The sequence below is a fragment of the Serinus canaria genome, chromosome 19 (assembly GCF_022539315.1).
Source record: "Serinus canaria isolate serCan28SL12 chromosome 19, serCan2020, whole genome shotgun sequence".
NCBI classification, from domain to species: Eukaryota; Metazoa; Chordata; class Aves; order Passeriformes; family Fringillidae; genus Serinus; species Serinus canaria.
In genome coordinates this window covers 5,277,645-5,293,532 of record NC_066332.1, presented here as the reverse complement: position 1 = coordinate 5,293,532, position 15,888 = coordinate 5,277,645, and the positions used below count along the sequence as shown (strand labels likewise).

At 46.8% G+C, this 15,888-nt stretch overlaps 1 protein-coding gene across 1 annotated transcript; it reads right to left on the bottom strand.

Annotated features, from left to right (window-relative positions):
* Positions 1-2,994: 2,994 nt before the first annotated feature.
* On the bottom strand, positions 2,995-7,677 carry PSPH (phosphoserine phosphatase). The gene is made up of 5 exons (XM_009094702.4): positions 7,401-7,677; positions 6,342-6,476; positions 4,751-4,896; positions 3,919-4,067; positions 2,995-3,184 (listed from the first exon to the last, which is right to left on the bottom strand). The coding sequence occupies exons 1-5, from the start codon at positions 7,619-7,621 to the stop codon at positions 3,074-3,076; spliced, it is 762 nt and encodes a 253-aa protein (XP_009092950.2). The 5' UTR covers positions 7,622-7,677; the 3' UTR covers positions 2,995-3,073.
* Between the last annotated feature and the right edge of the window lie 8,211 nt (positions 7,678-15,888).

The following is a 15,888-nucleotide window of genomic DNA, read 5'->3' as shown; positions in this document are numbered from 1 at the left end:
GGAATTCTGAATTCCCCCTGCCTTGATGTGTCATGGATGAGCCTCCCCTCATTCTGAGCTTCCTGCTCGTGCTCTGGCTGCCCTCAGGGACTGATCAAACTGATAAAATTATAAAACTTCTTGTTTTACCTGCAGCTGCAGCAGTTCCTGTTATTTTCCTCACAGATAACAGTGTAAGCTCCAATGGCAATGGGCAATGCCAATCTTTCCTTGGCTTCCCTTTGCCTGAGCTTGGTTTTCCTGGTTCTGTGAACTTTTGGGATTTTCCCTTTTGATTCCATGGCTGAGTTCAAGGTTTCCTTAGCTGAGCAATCCCTCAGCATTTCTTTCAGCACCACTGCTGCAGTTCAGAGCTGAAGTCACTTCCCAGAGGTTGAAAAGTGGGAACAGTGCTTGGAAAAGCCTCTGGCAACTCTCTACTCTTGTTCCACTGCAATGACACAATTAAAAGTCAGGTTTAATTCTCCTGGAGAAGTCTGCAAACCGTCCCACATGCAAGTACATAATTTAAAGTAATTCTATCTCATTGAATAATCACATGAAAAGCCTTTTTATAAAGGCTGGTGGTCAAAAGAGCCACCTGGAGCCCAGGTCCTCCCTGTGTGACCTGTGCTGCTCCCCAGACTTTGCCCCTCTGGGCTGGGATGTGTCCAGGCAAATCTGTGACACTGAAACTTTTCCTCCCCCTGCTCCATTCCCTGCTGGGAATTTTCCACTATTTCACAGACAAAACAGCTGAGCCTCCCCTGAGCTCAGCAATGCTCCTGCTGCCTCCTGGGCTAGAGGTCAGCCTCCACATTTGCCCAGTGGAAGGGGAGGGGGCATTTTTTTTTTTTTCCAAGGCAGTGTGACCCAAAGAGCTGTTGTGAAATCCCTGGCACAGCCCCACGTTTCCATAGAGCCCCGATGGCAGCAGCTCCTGCTGTGAATGTTAACTTCCCTTCCAGGGCTCTGCCTGGGGCACTGGGGGAGCTGCAGAGCCCTGAGCTATGTCCCAGTGCCCTCCAGCTGATCAGCTCCGTGGCAGATTTATTTCCTTTGGGGCCTTTTAAAGCCACAAAAACAGCAAAGAAACTGTGGGATTGCACAGGGGAAAAGTGGGGGCAGAAACTCTTCAGATGTGCCCTGCTGGTGCCTGAACAGAAGCAGGATTGTCCAGGAGCTGCCCTGGGAGCTGGCTGGGACTTCCCTCAGAAAGGAATTCCATCTTGAACACTCCCAGAAGTTGTGGGGAGCCCTGCCAGCCGTTGTCTGCTTGGCTTTTGTGGGGTTTGCTGAAGCCTCTGCAGATCCTCTGGGCTCTTACGTGTCTGCCTTGCTCCCAAACCATCCCGAGTTTGGTTCTGGAATTGTTTTCTTTTAACCCTTCTATTTCTCTGCTATTTAAATCCCCAAGCCAAAAAGCATTTCTCAGCATCCCTGGGAGCTGCAGCCCTCACTCTGGGCTGTGGTAACTGCTCTGCCCCATCTCCTCCTCAGAATGAACAGAGCCAGGCTTTGCTTTGATTGCTGGTGCTGCTTTAACAATGGGACAGCAGCTGTGCTGTGGCACCTTGGTTTAATCATCATAAATTAAAGAAATTCTGTGCTAATTGTCAAAAGCAGTGATTATTAAGAGACAATGTGAAATTTTGTAGGGTAGGGTCATCACTTGTTTCTGAAATTTGTGGTGGGGTGAAAGAGAATTGCCACGCTTCAGTTTCTGGAAAAATATTGGGGCTCTATGTGAGCACTCAGAAGATACAAACCTCAGCAGATATTTAATGGTTTTTTACATAAAATCATGCCATATTTCTCCTGTGTGCTGTGGGGATGGAAGGAAGGGGCAGGTGTGATGGATTTTAACATTGGTAAAGCTTTTCCCATCCTCAGGTGAGATTCTCACAAGTCAGGGAAATGAAAGTCCCACAATGTGAAAAACACTCAGGAGAGTTGTCAGCATTTACCAGGTGTGTTCTCCTGCATCAGACACTAAAGAGACTCCTTAAAAACCAGGATCCACCAGCTGGAGCTCAGAGGAGCTCTTAGAACAGGTCAGGCTTAACTCTGGCAGAGTTTAGGGGTGGGACTGAAGTTTCCCAGAATTTCCTTTCCAGGTTGATGAATTCACTCCCATCCCGTTACAGCTGCTGGGGGTGGGTTGGTAAATGAATCAAACATTCCACAAACACTGGGACCACTTCCCAAAATCAGCAGCTTGGAGTTTGATTGGAGTATTCTGCTGAAGGATGGGAAGCACCCAATCCCTCACCTGAAAATGTTTCTTGGCCAGGGATGAAGATTGGATCTCAGATTTCCCTGCAGCTCCTGCCCCAGACAGGTTGAGTAACTGAGGTTGAGTAACAAATGACACCACAGGCTCTCTGTAGCCACAACTTTCATGAAATCAGAGATATTTACTGATGTTTCCACCTGTTAACTGCTCACCTGCAGCTGAGATTCTGTGCAGGGAAAGGCACTTGCCAAACTGCAGCCTGAATTACATTATTAACATTATCATCATCATCATTAATACTATTATTATTGTTGTTTTTATTGATTAGGCAAAGTTCTTGTTTGTAACAGTGAAAGGTGTGTCCTTGTTTGTGCAGTGAAAGGTTCTTGCCAAACTAGAGCCTGAATTACATTATTATTATTATTAATAATAATAATAAAATAATAATAATAATAACAACAACAACAATAACTTGGTAAAGTTCTTGTTTGTGGCCTTGTTCTTTCTTTGCCACCCAAAATCAGTAGAGGCATCACTGATGAAACAACAGCTGTGCAATATTGACCAGGAGATAATCTCTTAAGGTGTTTTTAACTTTTTATTTTCTATGTTTGGTCTTCCCTTGGAAGTAAATAATTTATTTCTTCCACCACAGGAAAGCTTTATTAAATATTTTACCCATTTTCATTCCAACCTATTGGAGCAGCATGGTGCCATTTGCCACAGGAGCCAGAGTGGAACTCCCCAGCTCCCAGAATCATTAAAAACCTGCAGCCCACGAGTTTGCAAACAAATAAATGTTTAATGGCATTGTGGAATGGATTTACAGGTGTTAAATAGATTATTTTACAGGAGGATTTATCGCTCTTCCAGCTCCTTTAGCAGTTCATCAAAGTGGGTGATGTACCACTTGGCTTTCTCCTTCACTTGCTTTCTGACCACATTGCCTCCAAATCCAATGAAGCAATCCTGGAAAAACACAAGGGATGGGCACGTGGGTTATGGCATGGAAGGAGGGGAGTTTCAGTCATTAAATTTGCTTTTAAGGTTGGATTTTAAAATCCCTGCCCTGTATTCCTTTGCATGTTCATTTTTCAGATTTATCAATGATTCATTCTGCAGCATTTTGGGTATTGGGGTTTTCCTCAGTGCCTTGTAGCCTCCAGATTGTTGAGATTTTGCTGAGATTTTGCTGAGATTCTGATGTAAATGTGATGCAATTCCATTCAAGAGCAGGTAAACATTGGCTCATGCACCAGCATCCCACAATTACCCCTCTCCTGTTTATCTTACCTCTGTTTGCCTCATCTCAGAGATACCAAAAGCAAACTTTAACCCTGTCCTCAATCATTAACCAGAGCAATCATCATTTCTACATCTCACAAAACCCCCTGCAGTGAAAGTGCAGGGTTTAAAATTTCCACTGCAGCTTTTTTTTCTTCTTTTCCTTTTTTTTTTTTTTTTTTTTTGGCTTTAGATGGGAAGCATTAAACAAATCCTGAGCAGTTTTGGGGTATTGGGAGATTTTTGTGTGGGGGAAAGGAGCTGAAGGGGAGATGGAATTAAAATCTCTCCCTGGGACATGAGCATATATAAAAGTTATCTTTCTGGTAATTTTTTTTTTATTAAAGAATCCAAAGCTCACTCTTCTCTTTGCCCCAGGGATTTGCTCAGAAGGAATTCAGGATTTCTGCAATACTCACTCCAGGGGGGCAGGCTTCCATGTCTGTAGCTCCATCTCCAATCATGACCACTTTCTTGAAATGGAACTGTTCTTTCAGATGAGTGATGACCTTTCCTTTCCCCCCTGACTCAGCTGTTGGTTGTGTTTCATCAAACCCTGCATATTCTCCTAGAAAACAATGCAAGGACAAGTTGGAAATACAGATATTTTCTGGGAAATGAAGGAAGATCTCTGTCTGTGGTCCTGACTTCAGGGCATGCAGTCCTGTAAAATCCACAGCACAGCATCCCAAATCAGTGATTCCAAGGTAAGTTTAGACTGGGATTTCACCCAAGTCTTTCAAAGAAAAGCAGAGACATTTTCAGAGAAAACCAGAAACTTGTGTGAGCAGTGCTACCCAGCCATCCCCAGGCACTCTGGTGTGAACATCCCAAAACAGCAGCCAGGAGGATGCAGGGTGTAGGAAACTCTGAGTAAGAACAACCTCAGCACCTACAGAGGTGGGGCAGAGCTCCAAACCCAGAGCAGCTCTGCTCCAGGGCCCAAAGCCCCTGAAAGGGAGGCTTGGGAGAGCAGCTCAGGTCATGCACTCTTTAACTCCAAGGAGAGGAGAAAATGAAACTCTGCTCTCAGCAGCTGTAACAAGTTTTACCTTTGGCACAGCCTGCAATTAAAATGTAACTGCAGCTCTGTTGCTGACACTGAGCATGCCCTGAGCTGCTTTTTGGTAGGGTTTTGTAACTTTCCTCCATGGGCTGGTACCAGGACAGTGCCTGCAGCCCAATACCTGCCAGCTGGAGGCAGGAAAGTGCCATTAATTAGCAGAGGGAGGAGGCTGGAGGGGCTCTCACCGTTGAAGTAGAACTTGAGCCTGTTGGCAAAGACGTTTGCTGTGGGGATGTTCAGCTGCAGGGCCACGTGTTCCACGATGCTCTGAAAGCCCCCCGAGACCAGGAACACCTGAACCCCTCGTTGGTGGAGTTTGCTCACCAGCTCCCTGGGAAGAGACAGCACAGAGATCCTCCCTGAGCCAGGCTTTGTGCTTCTCCAGCTTAGTTTGGGTGTGCTGCTCCCAGCTCCATCCAGCTCTGCTGCCCAAAGCTTCTCCCTCTTTGCTTGTGCCCACACCTGCTTTGTCCAGCTCTTGCCAGCCATCATTTCATTCCTCAAAAACAAACACTCCCTAAAACTGTTTTCTTTCCACTTTCACATTAGTTCCCTTGAACAAGTGAGAGCAGATTCAATTCATTTTTTTTTTCTCAGCAAGAAAATGAATCTGGAACGTAGCAAAAAGCAGGGGATGAGATAAAACCACTGCTCCAAAATGCTAAGTGGGCTGAAAAGTGCAAAGTGCAAATGTTTTCTAGCTCAGAGTTGGTTTACCAGATGCTGGACATCAATGCCATCTTTAGAAGAGGGCAGCAGCCACAGAAAAGGAATCAAAAAAAGAAGTTTGTGACTCCAGTAATGCCAGCAGGACTTGAAGGCAGGGCAGGGTTCTGGGGATTTGGCTCTGGAGGCAGAAGATCAGCCTGCAGCAGGGGAAGGGGTGGCAGGACCAGCAGAAACACTGAAGACTGAAAAGCAAACAGAGACTTGAAGCAGGACCCAGAAAAGGAGGAAGAAAGGGAAGGAATGAAAAGGAGGAAGAAAGGGAAGGAATGAAAAGGAGGAAGAAAGGGAAGGAATGAAAAGGAAAATCACATGATCCTGAACAAGGAAACAATGTTCTCTTTGTAGCTACCTCTAGCTGTCTTCTACAGAAAAAAAAAGATATAATACAAGCACAGGATCGTCAAAAACTCTTTTTATATGCTAAAAATATTTCAGACTTGAAGCTATGGTCAGGTTTTGTAGTAAAGGAACTTTTTTCAATTGATAGAAACAATTTGAATAGGGAAAAAATCCCCAGAGCTTTTTGGTTTAAATAGTTCATGTTCATTCCAAACCTCAAGGATGAATGAATACACATATTTATGTGTGTTTGCTTTAATTTTAATGTTTTTAGGGACTGCAGAATGGGCAGCTCTGAGCAATGGATCCCCTAAACTGACTGCATGGAGCAGAGAGAGGTAACAGTTGCAGAACAGACCAAATTTAAGGAGGTGTTAAATCTCCTCCCAGTCCCATCACCCCTGAGAAACCAGTGGTTGAACAGACTCTTTTCCATGCCCATTTAATCCTCCAGACAGGATCTGAGCTTGGCAGCCAATTCCAGTCAATACCTAAGAATCTTTTCTTTTCCCATGGATGTTTAACCACCAGCCATGGAGCCAGGCTCCTGATCCAAGCTCTGTACACACCCAGCACAGAGATGGGGCAGGAAGGCAACACAAACCAGCTCTGTGGCCTTGCAGCATCACTCATGACACAGAATCTGCTTTATTTGTTCCATCTGCTTCCTGAATACTTAAAAAAAAATAAATAAAAAATTCTTCTTACCTTATTCCTGGAGTTAGCTGAGGTGGGTTGTCAGATATTAATTTCTGCACTTGTTCATAGGAGGGCCTGATGAGACCTAACCGTGCTGTGAGAGCTGCCTTGAATGTGACAGTGCCACCCATGGCTCTGCGGGTCCTGAGGGACAGCCAAAAACCAAATCAGGGACACGTCACCAGCTGGGGCTTCTCCCAACAACACAGCATTCATGAGGAATGACAAGGAGCCAGGGGAGAGAGGGCATGCTGAGCCCCAAGGATTGGGGGCTAGGAGATCTCCATGGATGGGACAGCCAGTGGAGCAAAGGACAATGGCTCCATTCCCTCTGGGATGCCAGACTGGGACCATATTCCTGAGCTGAATCCAACAGAGCTTTGGCTAAAAGCTTCAGCTGGTGCTGTTTCCCAGCCTCAGTCCCAGCAATGGGTTGGGAGTGCTGTCCCCTCTCCTCCATTCCATGGTAAGGTTTCCTCATTCAGAACAGGGTTTAGTGCTTAGCCAAGTCTAATGATGAGGGCTGCTCTTAGTCTATCAAAATTACTAATGGAGATTTAATTCAAAATTACTAATAGAGATTTAATTCCAGGATAATTTTCTTGGGCAGCCTCACAATTCCCAAACCAAGTCACCTCATCCTGCATTAATCCTTCTTATTACCCCAACCCCTTTACAAACTATAATCTACATTAGAACCAGATGATTGTAAAGGACAAATCCATGCTCACAGTTTCATCACCCCTGGCTCATTCTGCCTGGCCCTGTGTGAGCTCCCCAGCCTCACACACACCTCTGCCCTGGCTCACTGTGCCTGTGTGAGCTCCCCAGCCTCACACACACCTCTGCCCTGGCTCACTGTGCCTGTGTGAGCTCCCCAGCCTCACACACACCTCTGCCCTGGCTCACTGTGCCTGTGTGAGCTCCCCAGCCTCACACACACCTCTGCCCTGGCTCACTGTGCCTGTGTGAGCTCCCCAGCCTCACACACACCTCTGCCCTGGCTCACTGTGCCTGTGTGAGCTCCCCAGCTGTGCCTGGCCTGTGGAGCTCCCCAGCCTTACGTACATCTCAGCCACGGCGTCCCCGACCCCGCAGAACTTGGCCAGCTCGTCGATGCCCTCCTCCCTGATGACGGTGCTGTCCACGTCGAAGCACACGGCATCGGCGCTGCGGAAGATCTCCTTCAGCTCCATCAGGGATGCCATCCTTTTGGGAGCCTTCTTACTGTGAGGGGACAAGATGAAGTCTTTCTCAGAGGGAGAGAAGAGCACTGTTTCCTGAGCCATTGGTGCTGCTGCTCTGGCGCGGGCAAGAAGGGCCGAGCGCAGGCGGCTCAGGGCTTTTATCCCGGGGGCGATGGTGGTGGAGGTCTGGCTCAGCTGCTGATTTGCTCCTGCTGTTGCTGCCTACTGATGGTCACCTCGTGCTCCAGGTGGGCTGTGGAGCCCTGGGCTGCTGCTGATTTGTTGCCTGCTGCCTCAGCCCATTGGCGGGTTCAAGGTTGTAATCCTTGGCATTGCCTGAGGCACCAGGCTGCCAAGAGCTCTGTGGGGTTGCAGGGCTCTGGTTCAGCTCAGGGGGGCCTTGGCTTCTCATCTCTCCCAGGCTAGGGTGTCACAGCGGTTGCTGCAGGACACCCAGGCCCTAAGGATTGATTGCAAACTAATCTAAACCTATCATGAGTGGTTGTCTCTAAATCAGGAAGGTTTAGATCCTGTCCTACATCTTCATTAATAAAAGACTGGACCATTAACACTGGGGATTTTAGAAACCCATCAAATGCTTGGCCCTTGAGAACTTCACTCAGTCCATCAAGACATCACACTTTCCAGAACAGTCCCTGAAAAATAATTTTAATCCCTTTCCATAATTGTCCCATTTTCTACCTCTTTTGACAACAAAAGTTTCTTTTCCACCCTTTTAGATCTGTCCACTTCAACCTGTTGAGCACTTCTGCAGATCAGAAGCTTAAGGAGTTAAGTATCTTCTTACTCATCCCTGCTCACCTTGTGCTTCATCCCTTCATAGGGGAATTAATTCAGTGTGGATTTTACAGTCTACTAACCTATAATTTAGACATAAAAAACACCTGCCTATTTCTCTCACTTCTCAGATTTTTGTAGAAGTTTTTGTTTCTTCCAATGTCTCAGACATCTCTCAGGACATGTCTTGTATGATTGATCTGGGTTGCAGGTTCTTTTCCTGGGACAGGGGAAAAACATCATCAAACAGCACATTCTTAATAATTATGGATGTCTTCATAACCTTTCATCTTTTGTTTTCCTCTCACTAATGGTCAAAGCAGGTAAAAAACCTTTTGGTTTATTCCCAGGATGTGATGAATATTGGGATACACAAAAGGCTTTATTAAAAATTCCCATCATCACTACAAAATGTGGAGCACGCACCTCTCCTATGTGCTCTTGACCATGGAATAAAAGAGAATGCTCCAGTCTGGGAGGTGGAAATCTGTCTGAAGGCACTACCCAGCCTGAGTGGTGAAAGCTGTTGTGAACAGCCAGGAGCTGTGTCTGCCTGACAGGCAGGAGATGTCAATGAGCAAGGGACACAGACAAGTGACATGAGAGGCACAGGCAGCCCTCAGACAGGACAGGACATTTTTGGGGTTTATTCTGCTGCCTTTGAGGGGGGTGGTGGCACTAGAGGAGGTATCCCAGAAAAGGGCTTTTACAGAGCCCCTCTGAACTGCAGTTTGGCACAACTCTGCCCTTGGTGCATGGGCACACCATAAAACTCCAGTCCAGCCTTAGGATCATGGCTAAAGGATTATTGGCTGCAGGCCATGTGGGGATTTTTCTTTTCCTACAAAGACTGCACCAGACATGCAAGAAAAACAGTTATCAGCCATCAGCACAGCATCTAAAAGAGAAGTGGACATCAGAACTTCCCTCTGCCAGCAGCCAGCTCTGAGGTGAGGCCTGGTGGCCAGAGGCCAGCTCTGAGGTCAGGCTTGGCACTGGCTGGGCAGGTGCCACGTGAATTGCACGTTTGCTTTAGCCTTGACTTGCCCTGGGCTGCAGAGCTGTGCTGGTGTTTGCAGTGAAAGCTCCCAGATTTCCAGGCAGCAGGGCCGTGTTCCAGGACAGCTGTGACACTGGCGTCACCAATGTGCGCTCCAGCAGCCAGCCCTGCTGATGCAAAGCCACCACTGCCACACCTGGGGCTGCTCTGTGACCCTGTGAGGCAATGGCACCCCGTGGGGACACGTCACTGTCACATCTTCTGAAAAATCCCCTCGCCAGGATTTCTTCTCCTGGGAAGCTGAGAAGCCTCAGAGAGGAATGTAAATAATAATGATCTGATTGCTGCTCCTGTGTTTGCTGCTTTGGAATGTGGTCTGGACATTGTTTACCAACAGGTGCAGGTTTGATTGGTTCCATGTGAATTGTGTTGACTTAATGACCAATCACCATCAGCTGTGTCAGACTCTGAGGAGTCACAGGTTTTTATTATTATTCTTGTTAAGCCTTTTGATGTATCCTTTCTATTTCTTTAGTATACTATTCTTTAATATAATATATCATAAAATAATACATCGGCCTTCTGAGAACAGGGAGTCAGATTCATCTCTTCCCTCACCCTGGGGACCTCACAGAGACCACAGGGACACTGCTCTGTGACGTGAGAGCTCGGTGACAAACTGCAGTCTGGGTCTGGATGCAAGGCTTTAATCTGCCCCAGAAAAGGTTATCTCTGCACAGGTGTGCTGGGAGTGATGAAATGTTCACGTTTCCCTCTCTCTGATATCCACATTCCCATGCTCCTGTCCCTGCTGGATGGGCTGACAATGATGACATGAAAGCTGTGCTGGACTTTACACTTTGATGGACAAATAAAGGAGAATTATTGTGGAGTCATAGTTGGAATTAACCCTGTCCTCTCTTTATTCCTCTTTGAAAATAGTTTCAAACTGTGGTTTATGTGGTCTAAAAACGACAAATTAGAAGGGAGGAATTGCAAAAATCATCACTAGCACATCAGAGCAAAAAGAATTGAAGTTGTGGAAAACTCTTCTATGGACAAATCTCAGCAGCAGTCAGGAAAACGCAATTTTGTATTCCAGAGTGGTCCAGGCCTGTGTAAGTGGCAGAGATTAATTATTCCAAATACAGAGCATCTGATTGCTTTAAAGTGTAAATGTTTTGATGAGATGGGAAGAAAAAAAAGAAATTCCCACAAATAACAGGTTCTGTTTCCATATGAAAAACACTGACAGGGAATCTCTGATCTTCCTACCACTGAATTGCAGGTAGGTAATCAATTCCTAGACTGAAAAGCATCCAAGCAGCAAACATTTCAACAGGTCTGATATAAAATAAAACATGGGGAAAAGCTGGAAAGAAGAATATGGGGAAGAGAAGAACAGTGGGCCAAGAAGTGGCTAAAGAAGACAAAAGAGTGAGAGAGAAGTAGGGTGAAACTTGAGATAAAGATGGAGAAAAAAGAAAATTACAAGAGAAAAGGGGAACTTCCCATGAGATCTCCTTGCCTCCAGACTATGAAGTGTTCCATTAGACTGTTTAAAAAAAAAACAAAGAAGACATTTTCACAAGAATTAATTCTCTTTCATAATAGACAGGGTGGAGTCACAAACAGGGGAATTATGTAAGAGCACATGGGAAAGGAAAACAACTGAAATCCTCTCTGTTTGCTGTCCCTTCAAAGAAGGACACTTGCCTCACAGGGAAAAACTGCCCCATCCCCTGTATCCACAGGTAATGCAAATGGAAGCAGTCAGTGGAGCTCAGAACTGCAGGTGTTCTGGGGCTGCAAGGTGCTGATGAGATCTCAAACCCCTCACAGTGACTAAACCTCCCTTGTTGTCATATTTCAGCTTTCAGAAGTGCTGCCACGCTGCTACTTTGCATGATGATCACATTTATTGCTGTTAAAAATGAAGATTAAGCGAATCTTAATGAAATATTACCCAGCACTCAGGAATATCCTTGTTTGCAAACAATTTCTGATTCACTTCCCCATTTAACATTGTACTGAACAGTAACAGAAGTTCAACCACATTAAATTGTTTCTTTTGCCTTGAAGGGAAATTGCTGCTCAGAGCAAAGGATTTGGAGAAAATAGTTCTTGAAAGTTTTTTCAGGACCTTTTCCTCCTACAGCTTCTAAGAACATTCCCAGGAGTGTTTCCATGGTATGAGTTTAAACAATCCACTTAATCCTCATTGTTTCCAGTCCTGTGTCTGTAAAATGGGAATAATACAGTGGCACAGCTTTTCTGTGCTGAGCTTTCATCCTCAGAATTAGCAACGTCTTGAAAGCTTTAGAGGAAAGCTGATACATTTAAGCAGATTAGTTATATTTAAGCAAATTGTGTTTGTGTTTTATGTAAGTTTTAGAAGTCCAACCCTTCCACACATAACTTTCTGTGGTTTGCAGGGTGAGAATAGGAAGATTCAGTCCTTAATCTCCTGAGTTTTCCTAATTTTTTTAGGTTTCTGTTAAACCTCCTGGGTTTTCTATTTCATTTTAGATTTTGCTCCAACCTCCTGCTCAGTTTGTAAAGGCAGTGGCACAAAGCTGTCTGCAAGTCAAGAGATGAGCTGCTCGCAGCTCCGCACGATTCTCTGCACAGCAGTGCCTCACAGCGAACTCATTTAAGCACCTCGCGAAAAGCAGGTGAAAAAGGGCAGAAGGAACCTGTTGGATGTTGACATCCACCTCCCAACTCTCCAATCCCCTCTCGCCCGTCCTGCCAAAATGCTGCTGCTCCCCCCGTGCCCGATTGCATCATTCATTCACGCTGCTGCTATAAACCAGCCAGCACGCCGGTGCCGGGCAGCACAGCCACACGATCCTCCTCATTTTCCCTGCTGGAAAAACCCCCCTTGTGTTATGGATCTGCGAGCCAAGCTCCAACCCCTTCCGACCTGCGAGAAAAGCGCGGTGCCGGGCACTTACAGAAGGGAACCGGCCGTGGCCGCTGCTGCCGCCGGAGCCTCCTGGCTGCGCCTGGCAGGGAGGGATCAGCTGAGCCCTCAGCGGCACAAACCCCGCGCACGGGCTGCGCTGGACGAGAGCCGCATTTTGCCGCTCGGCCCCTGATAAAGCGCTGAGTCAGGCAGCCCGGGGGGTTTGTTTGAGGTGCTCGCACACATGGGAGCAGAGCAGGGCAGCTGTTCGCTGCCAGCGAAGGCGGCAGAGGTGTGACCGCCCCAGGGCAGGGGAGGAGCCGCTCCGGGCCGGGCGCGGGGGCTCGCTCAGCCCGGCCGGGCAGCTCCGACCAGCAGCCATCGGGAGCTTCTCCTGGCTGAAATCAGCGAGGAGGGAGGCTGTTTTCGGGAGAGAAGGGAGGATTTGTGAGCTGGGATCACAGATTGACCAGGTTGGAAGAGACCTTCAAGATCATGGAGTCCAACCCAGCCCCAACACCTCAGTTAAACCCTGGCACCCAGTGCCACATCCAGGCTTTGTTAAACACACCCAGGGATGGGGACTCCACCACCTTCCAGAACTTTATCACTCTTTCTGTAAAAAACTTTTTCCTAACATCCAACCTATATTTCTCTTGGCACAAGTGTCCTCTGGTTCTCTCTGCCTGGAAAAAGAGCCCAACCCCACCTGAGCACAGCCACCTTTCAGGAATTTAAGATTGCAATATCTCCTCTTGGCTGAAGCTGTTAGTGCATCCCTGAGTGAAGCTATGGACACAAATCCCATCCAAAGCTGGCAAAAGCTCGGCAGCAAAGCAGAAAGGCGTGGGAAAAGGCTCTGTGTTGTTTCCCCAAAAGCTGGGGAAAAGTTGCCAAAGCTGCCCGTGCTTGGTTTTGGCCTGCCACAGAAGAGCTTCCCTCGCTCACTGCCCTGGCTTGGAAAATGGGACAGTGCCAGCCCAGGAGTTGTTGGTTCAAGGTCAAGGAAAGCTGATTAAGCTGATTTAGCTGCTTTTGTCCACTTGTGCCAGGAGTCCTGTGACTGCTGCCCGTCTGTTCTGCACCGCTGGGTGCTCCAGTCACACTCTGTGCATGACCTCTTCTGCCGTCCTGGCAGTGTCAGCCCTCAAAATTCCATTTATTAAATAAACCCCATCACCTTTTGTGCCCCTCCTCCCTTTATGTTTTTTTCAGAATTTCTCAGTACTTCACAGGGTCATCTCCCAGCAGCTTCTTGAGGCAGGAAAAGATGGGACCAAGCCCCTGTGCTACCAAACTGGTGCCAGGGCTCAGCAGCCCGGTGTTGTTTGTCAGCTTTATCGTGGCAGGACAGGATGTTGTTTAAAGCAGATTTAGAAATCATTTCTGTGAATAAGGTTAAAGGAAAACCCATCTTGATAAAGATGAAAGAAAATGGCTTTTACTGAGAATCTCTGAGGGGTTTTTGCCAAGATAAGCAGTGCCTGGCTTGACTAAGAGAATTGCTGCTGAATATTTCATGAAGGATATTGCCTTTATTTGGCTTAGTTTAATGGACATGTTGGCTTTAATTTAGTTAAATATTTTGATTTTAACCTGGTGTAATCCATTGAATTCATAGGGCAATTTAAGTCTGGTAAGCATTTGCCCTTTATTTTTATTACACATAAAAAACAAATAGAACAATTCTACAGCTAAGACTGAAAAAAAAGAAAAGAAAAAAAAAGCTTGATGGCTGAAAAATGCTGCAAAATGGGATTTTAATGTGAAGATGCTCGTGAGAAATGTTACTATAACACAAAATAACTATCCTGAGAAATGTGAGCCAGCAAGGAAACACTGAGAGCTCTGCCTGGAAGCTCTAGGAGGATGCTCAGGATAAAAATACAAACTTGATCCAAACACAGCACCCAACTCTTGTGCATCACTACAGAACCTCTCCATTTGTACCAAAACCAGCAGAAACCACCTGCATGGGGGATTAGGATGTCTTTGAAAACAGCTTTTCCCTTTCCCCCCCCTCTTCTCCTAACAAGAACCATCTCAAAATTAAATTTTCTCTTTATTTTCCAGCAGAAATAATTCCTCTCCCAAACCTGAACCCGGCCCACATCACTGCCAGCCCCACAGGTGTTTCAGGATGGGCAATTCCTGCCTTTCCATAGGCATCAGCAAGGAAAACATGAAATTTAACAAGCCTGCTGGGATGGGTTTGACAAGGCTGCCCTCTGCTGAGAACAGCCCTGAGAGGAACAGGCAAAAAAATACCAAACCAGAGAAGCAAAGGCAACAAAATATTTGATCTGGGAGTTCCAGAATCCAGGGCAGAGCTGGGGATCCAGGTGTTTTAACTGGATATTGCATTTTAGCTATTTGCACAGCAGCCTCTTGGGCCAGGTTTGGTGGTTTGTTTTGTTATGGTTTCAGCATCCCAGTGAGGTGCTGACAACATTTTTAGGGAGTTCCAGAGCCAATATTGAAATGGCAAGTGTGATTCCCTGCATTTTGCAATGTTTAATGTTTATTCCTCATATCTGCAATCACAGAGGAGAAAGACCAGCCACCCCACTGGAGTCAACATCAAAATATTTCACAAGACACTGCTCAACAATCGGGCTCCAAACTGGTAGGACGTCCAAACACCACCTAAAACATTAAAAAAAACCAAAATCTCAAGGATATCAGCAGCTGTTCCTTCCAGGGAGACAGACAGGCCACATGTGGGAGTCCTCCTCTCATGCACAGCATGGCATTTTGCCCAGAAACCTGAGATCCTCACCCAAAGCAGGTGCCACAGCCTGCAGCCAAGCCCAGCCAGGCTGCTCTGACACTTGACACTGACTTTTCCCATCAAGCTCCCCCAAAAGTCCTGTGCAGCAAAACTGGACCCTACAGCAGGCTCAGATTTTACTCCTGGAGGTGGTGTGGGAATACATCCAGCTCATTGCACTGCTGAAGCAATCCAGGGCTGCATCTAGAGCTGCAAAAAGTGTGATTGAGAGGGGGGATTTTATAGAATCCATAGGTTTGGTTGGAAGGGAACATAAAGAGAATCTTGTTTCAGCCCCCTGCCATGGGCAGGAACAGTTTCCATTATCCCAGGCTGCTCCAAGCCCTGTCCAACCTGGCCTTGGACACTTCCAGCTTCTCTAGGCATCTTCACACCTGGTGGGAGAGGGCTGGGGAAGGGTCTCTGCCTTCCCTGCACCAAATTCTGACAAAATCCAGGCCTCAGGGCCACTTGTGCCTGTGGTCAGCACCCTCTGGAGCAGCTGGGCTGCAGAGCACTGGGAACTGCCTGGGGATTGTTGTGGGGCCTCATGCAACCCCTGGAACAAGAAGAGGTTGTGTCACACCTGGTGTCGCCTTGTGCTCCAGTGGGTGTTGGAGGGGACAAGCCCAGACAGAGCAATGTGGGATTCAAACCTGGCGCAATCAGAGCCCGCAGGGGTGTGAGGGACCATGGCAGGAGCTCCTTCTCCAGCTCCTCTCCAGGGAATCTCACTCGTCCCTCCATTTCAGAATCCTAAGACACAAATATTTTAACGTCTCCAGGAGTGAGCCCTGACAGGCCACATAGGGAAAACTTTTCAGCACCAACCAAGGCTGTCTTGACATTAATATTTCTGGTTTTATTCTAGACAGAAACCTCTGTGTGGCCTT

Bases quoted from the DNA above. Each gene is read 5' to 3' on its own strand.
- PSPH (XM_009094702.4), bottom strand. From the start codon at position 7,621: ATGGCTCAGGAAACAGTGCTCTTCTCTCCCTCTGAGAAAGACTTCATC. The intron at 4,897-6,341 runs GTAAGAAGAATT...GTCTCTTCCCAG, and splicing joins CAGCTAACTCCAGGAATAAG to GGAGCTGGTGAGCAAACTCC. The intron at 4,068-4,750 runs GTGAGAGCCCCT...ATTGTTTTCTAG, and splicing joins GCTCAAGTTCTACTTCAACG to GAGAATATGCAGGGTTTGAT.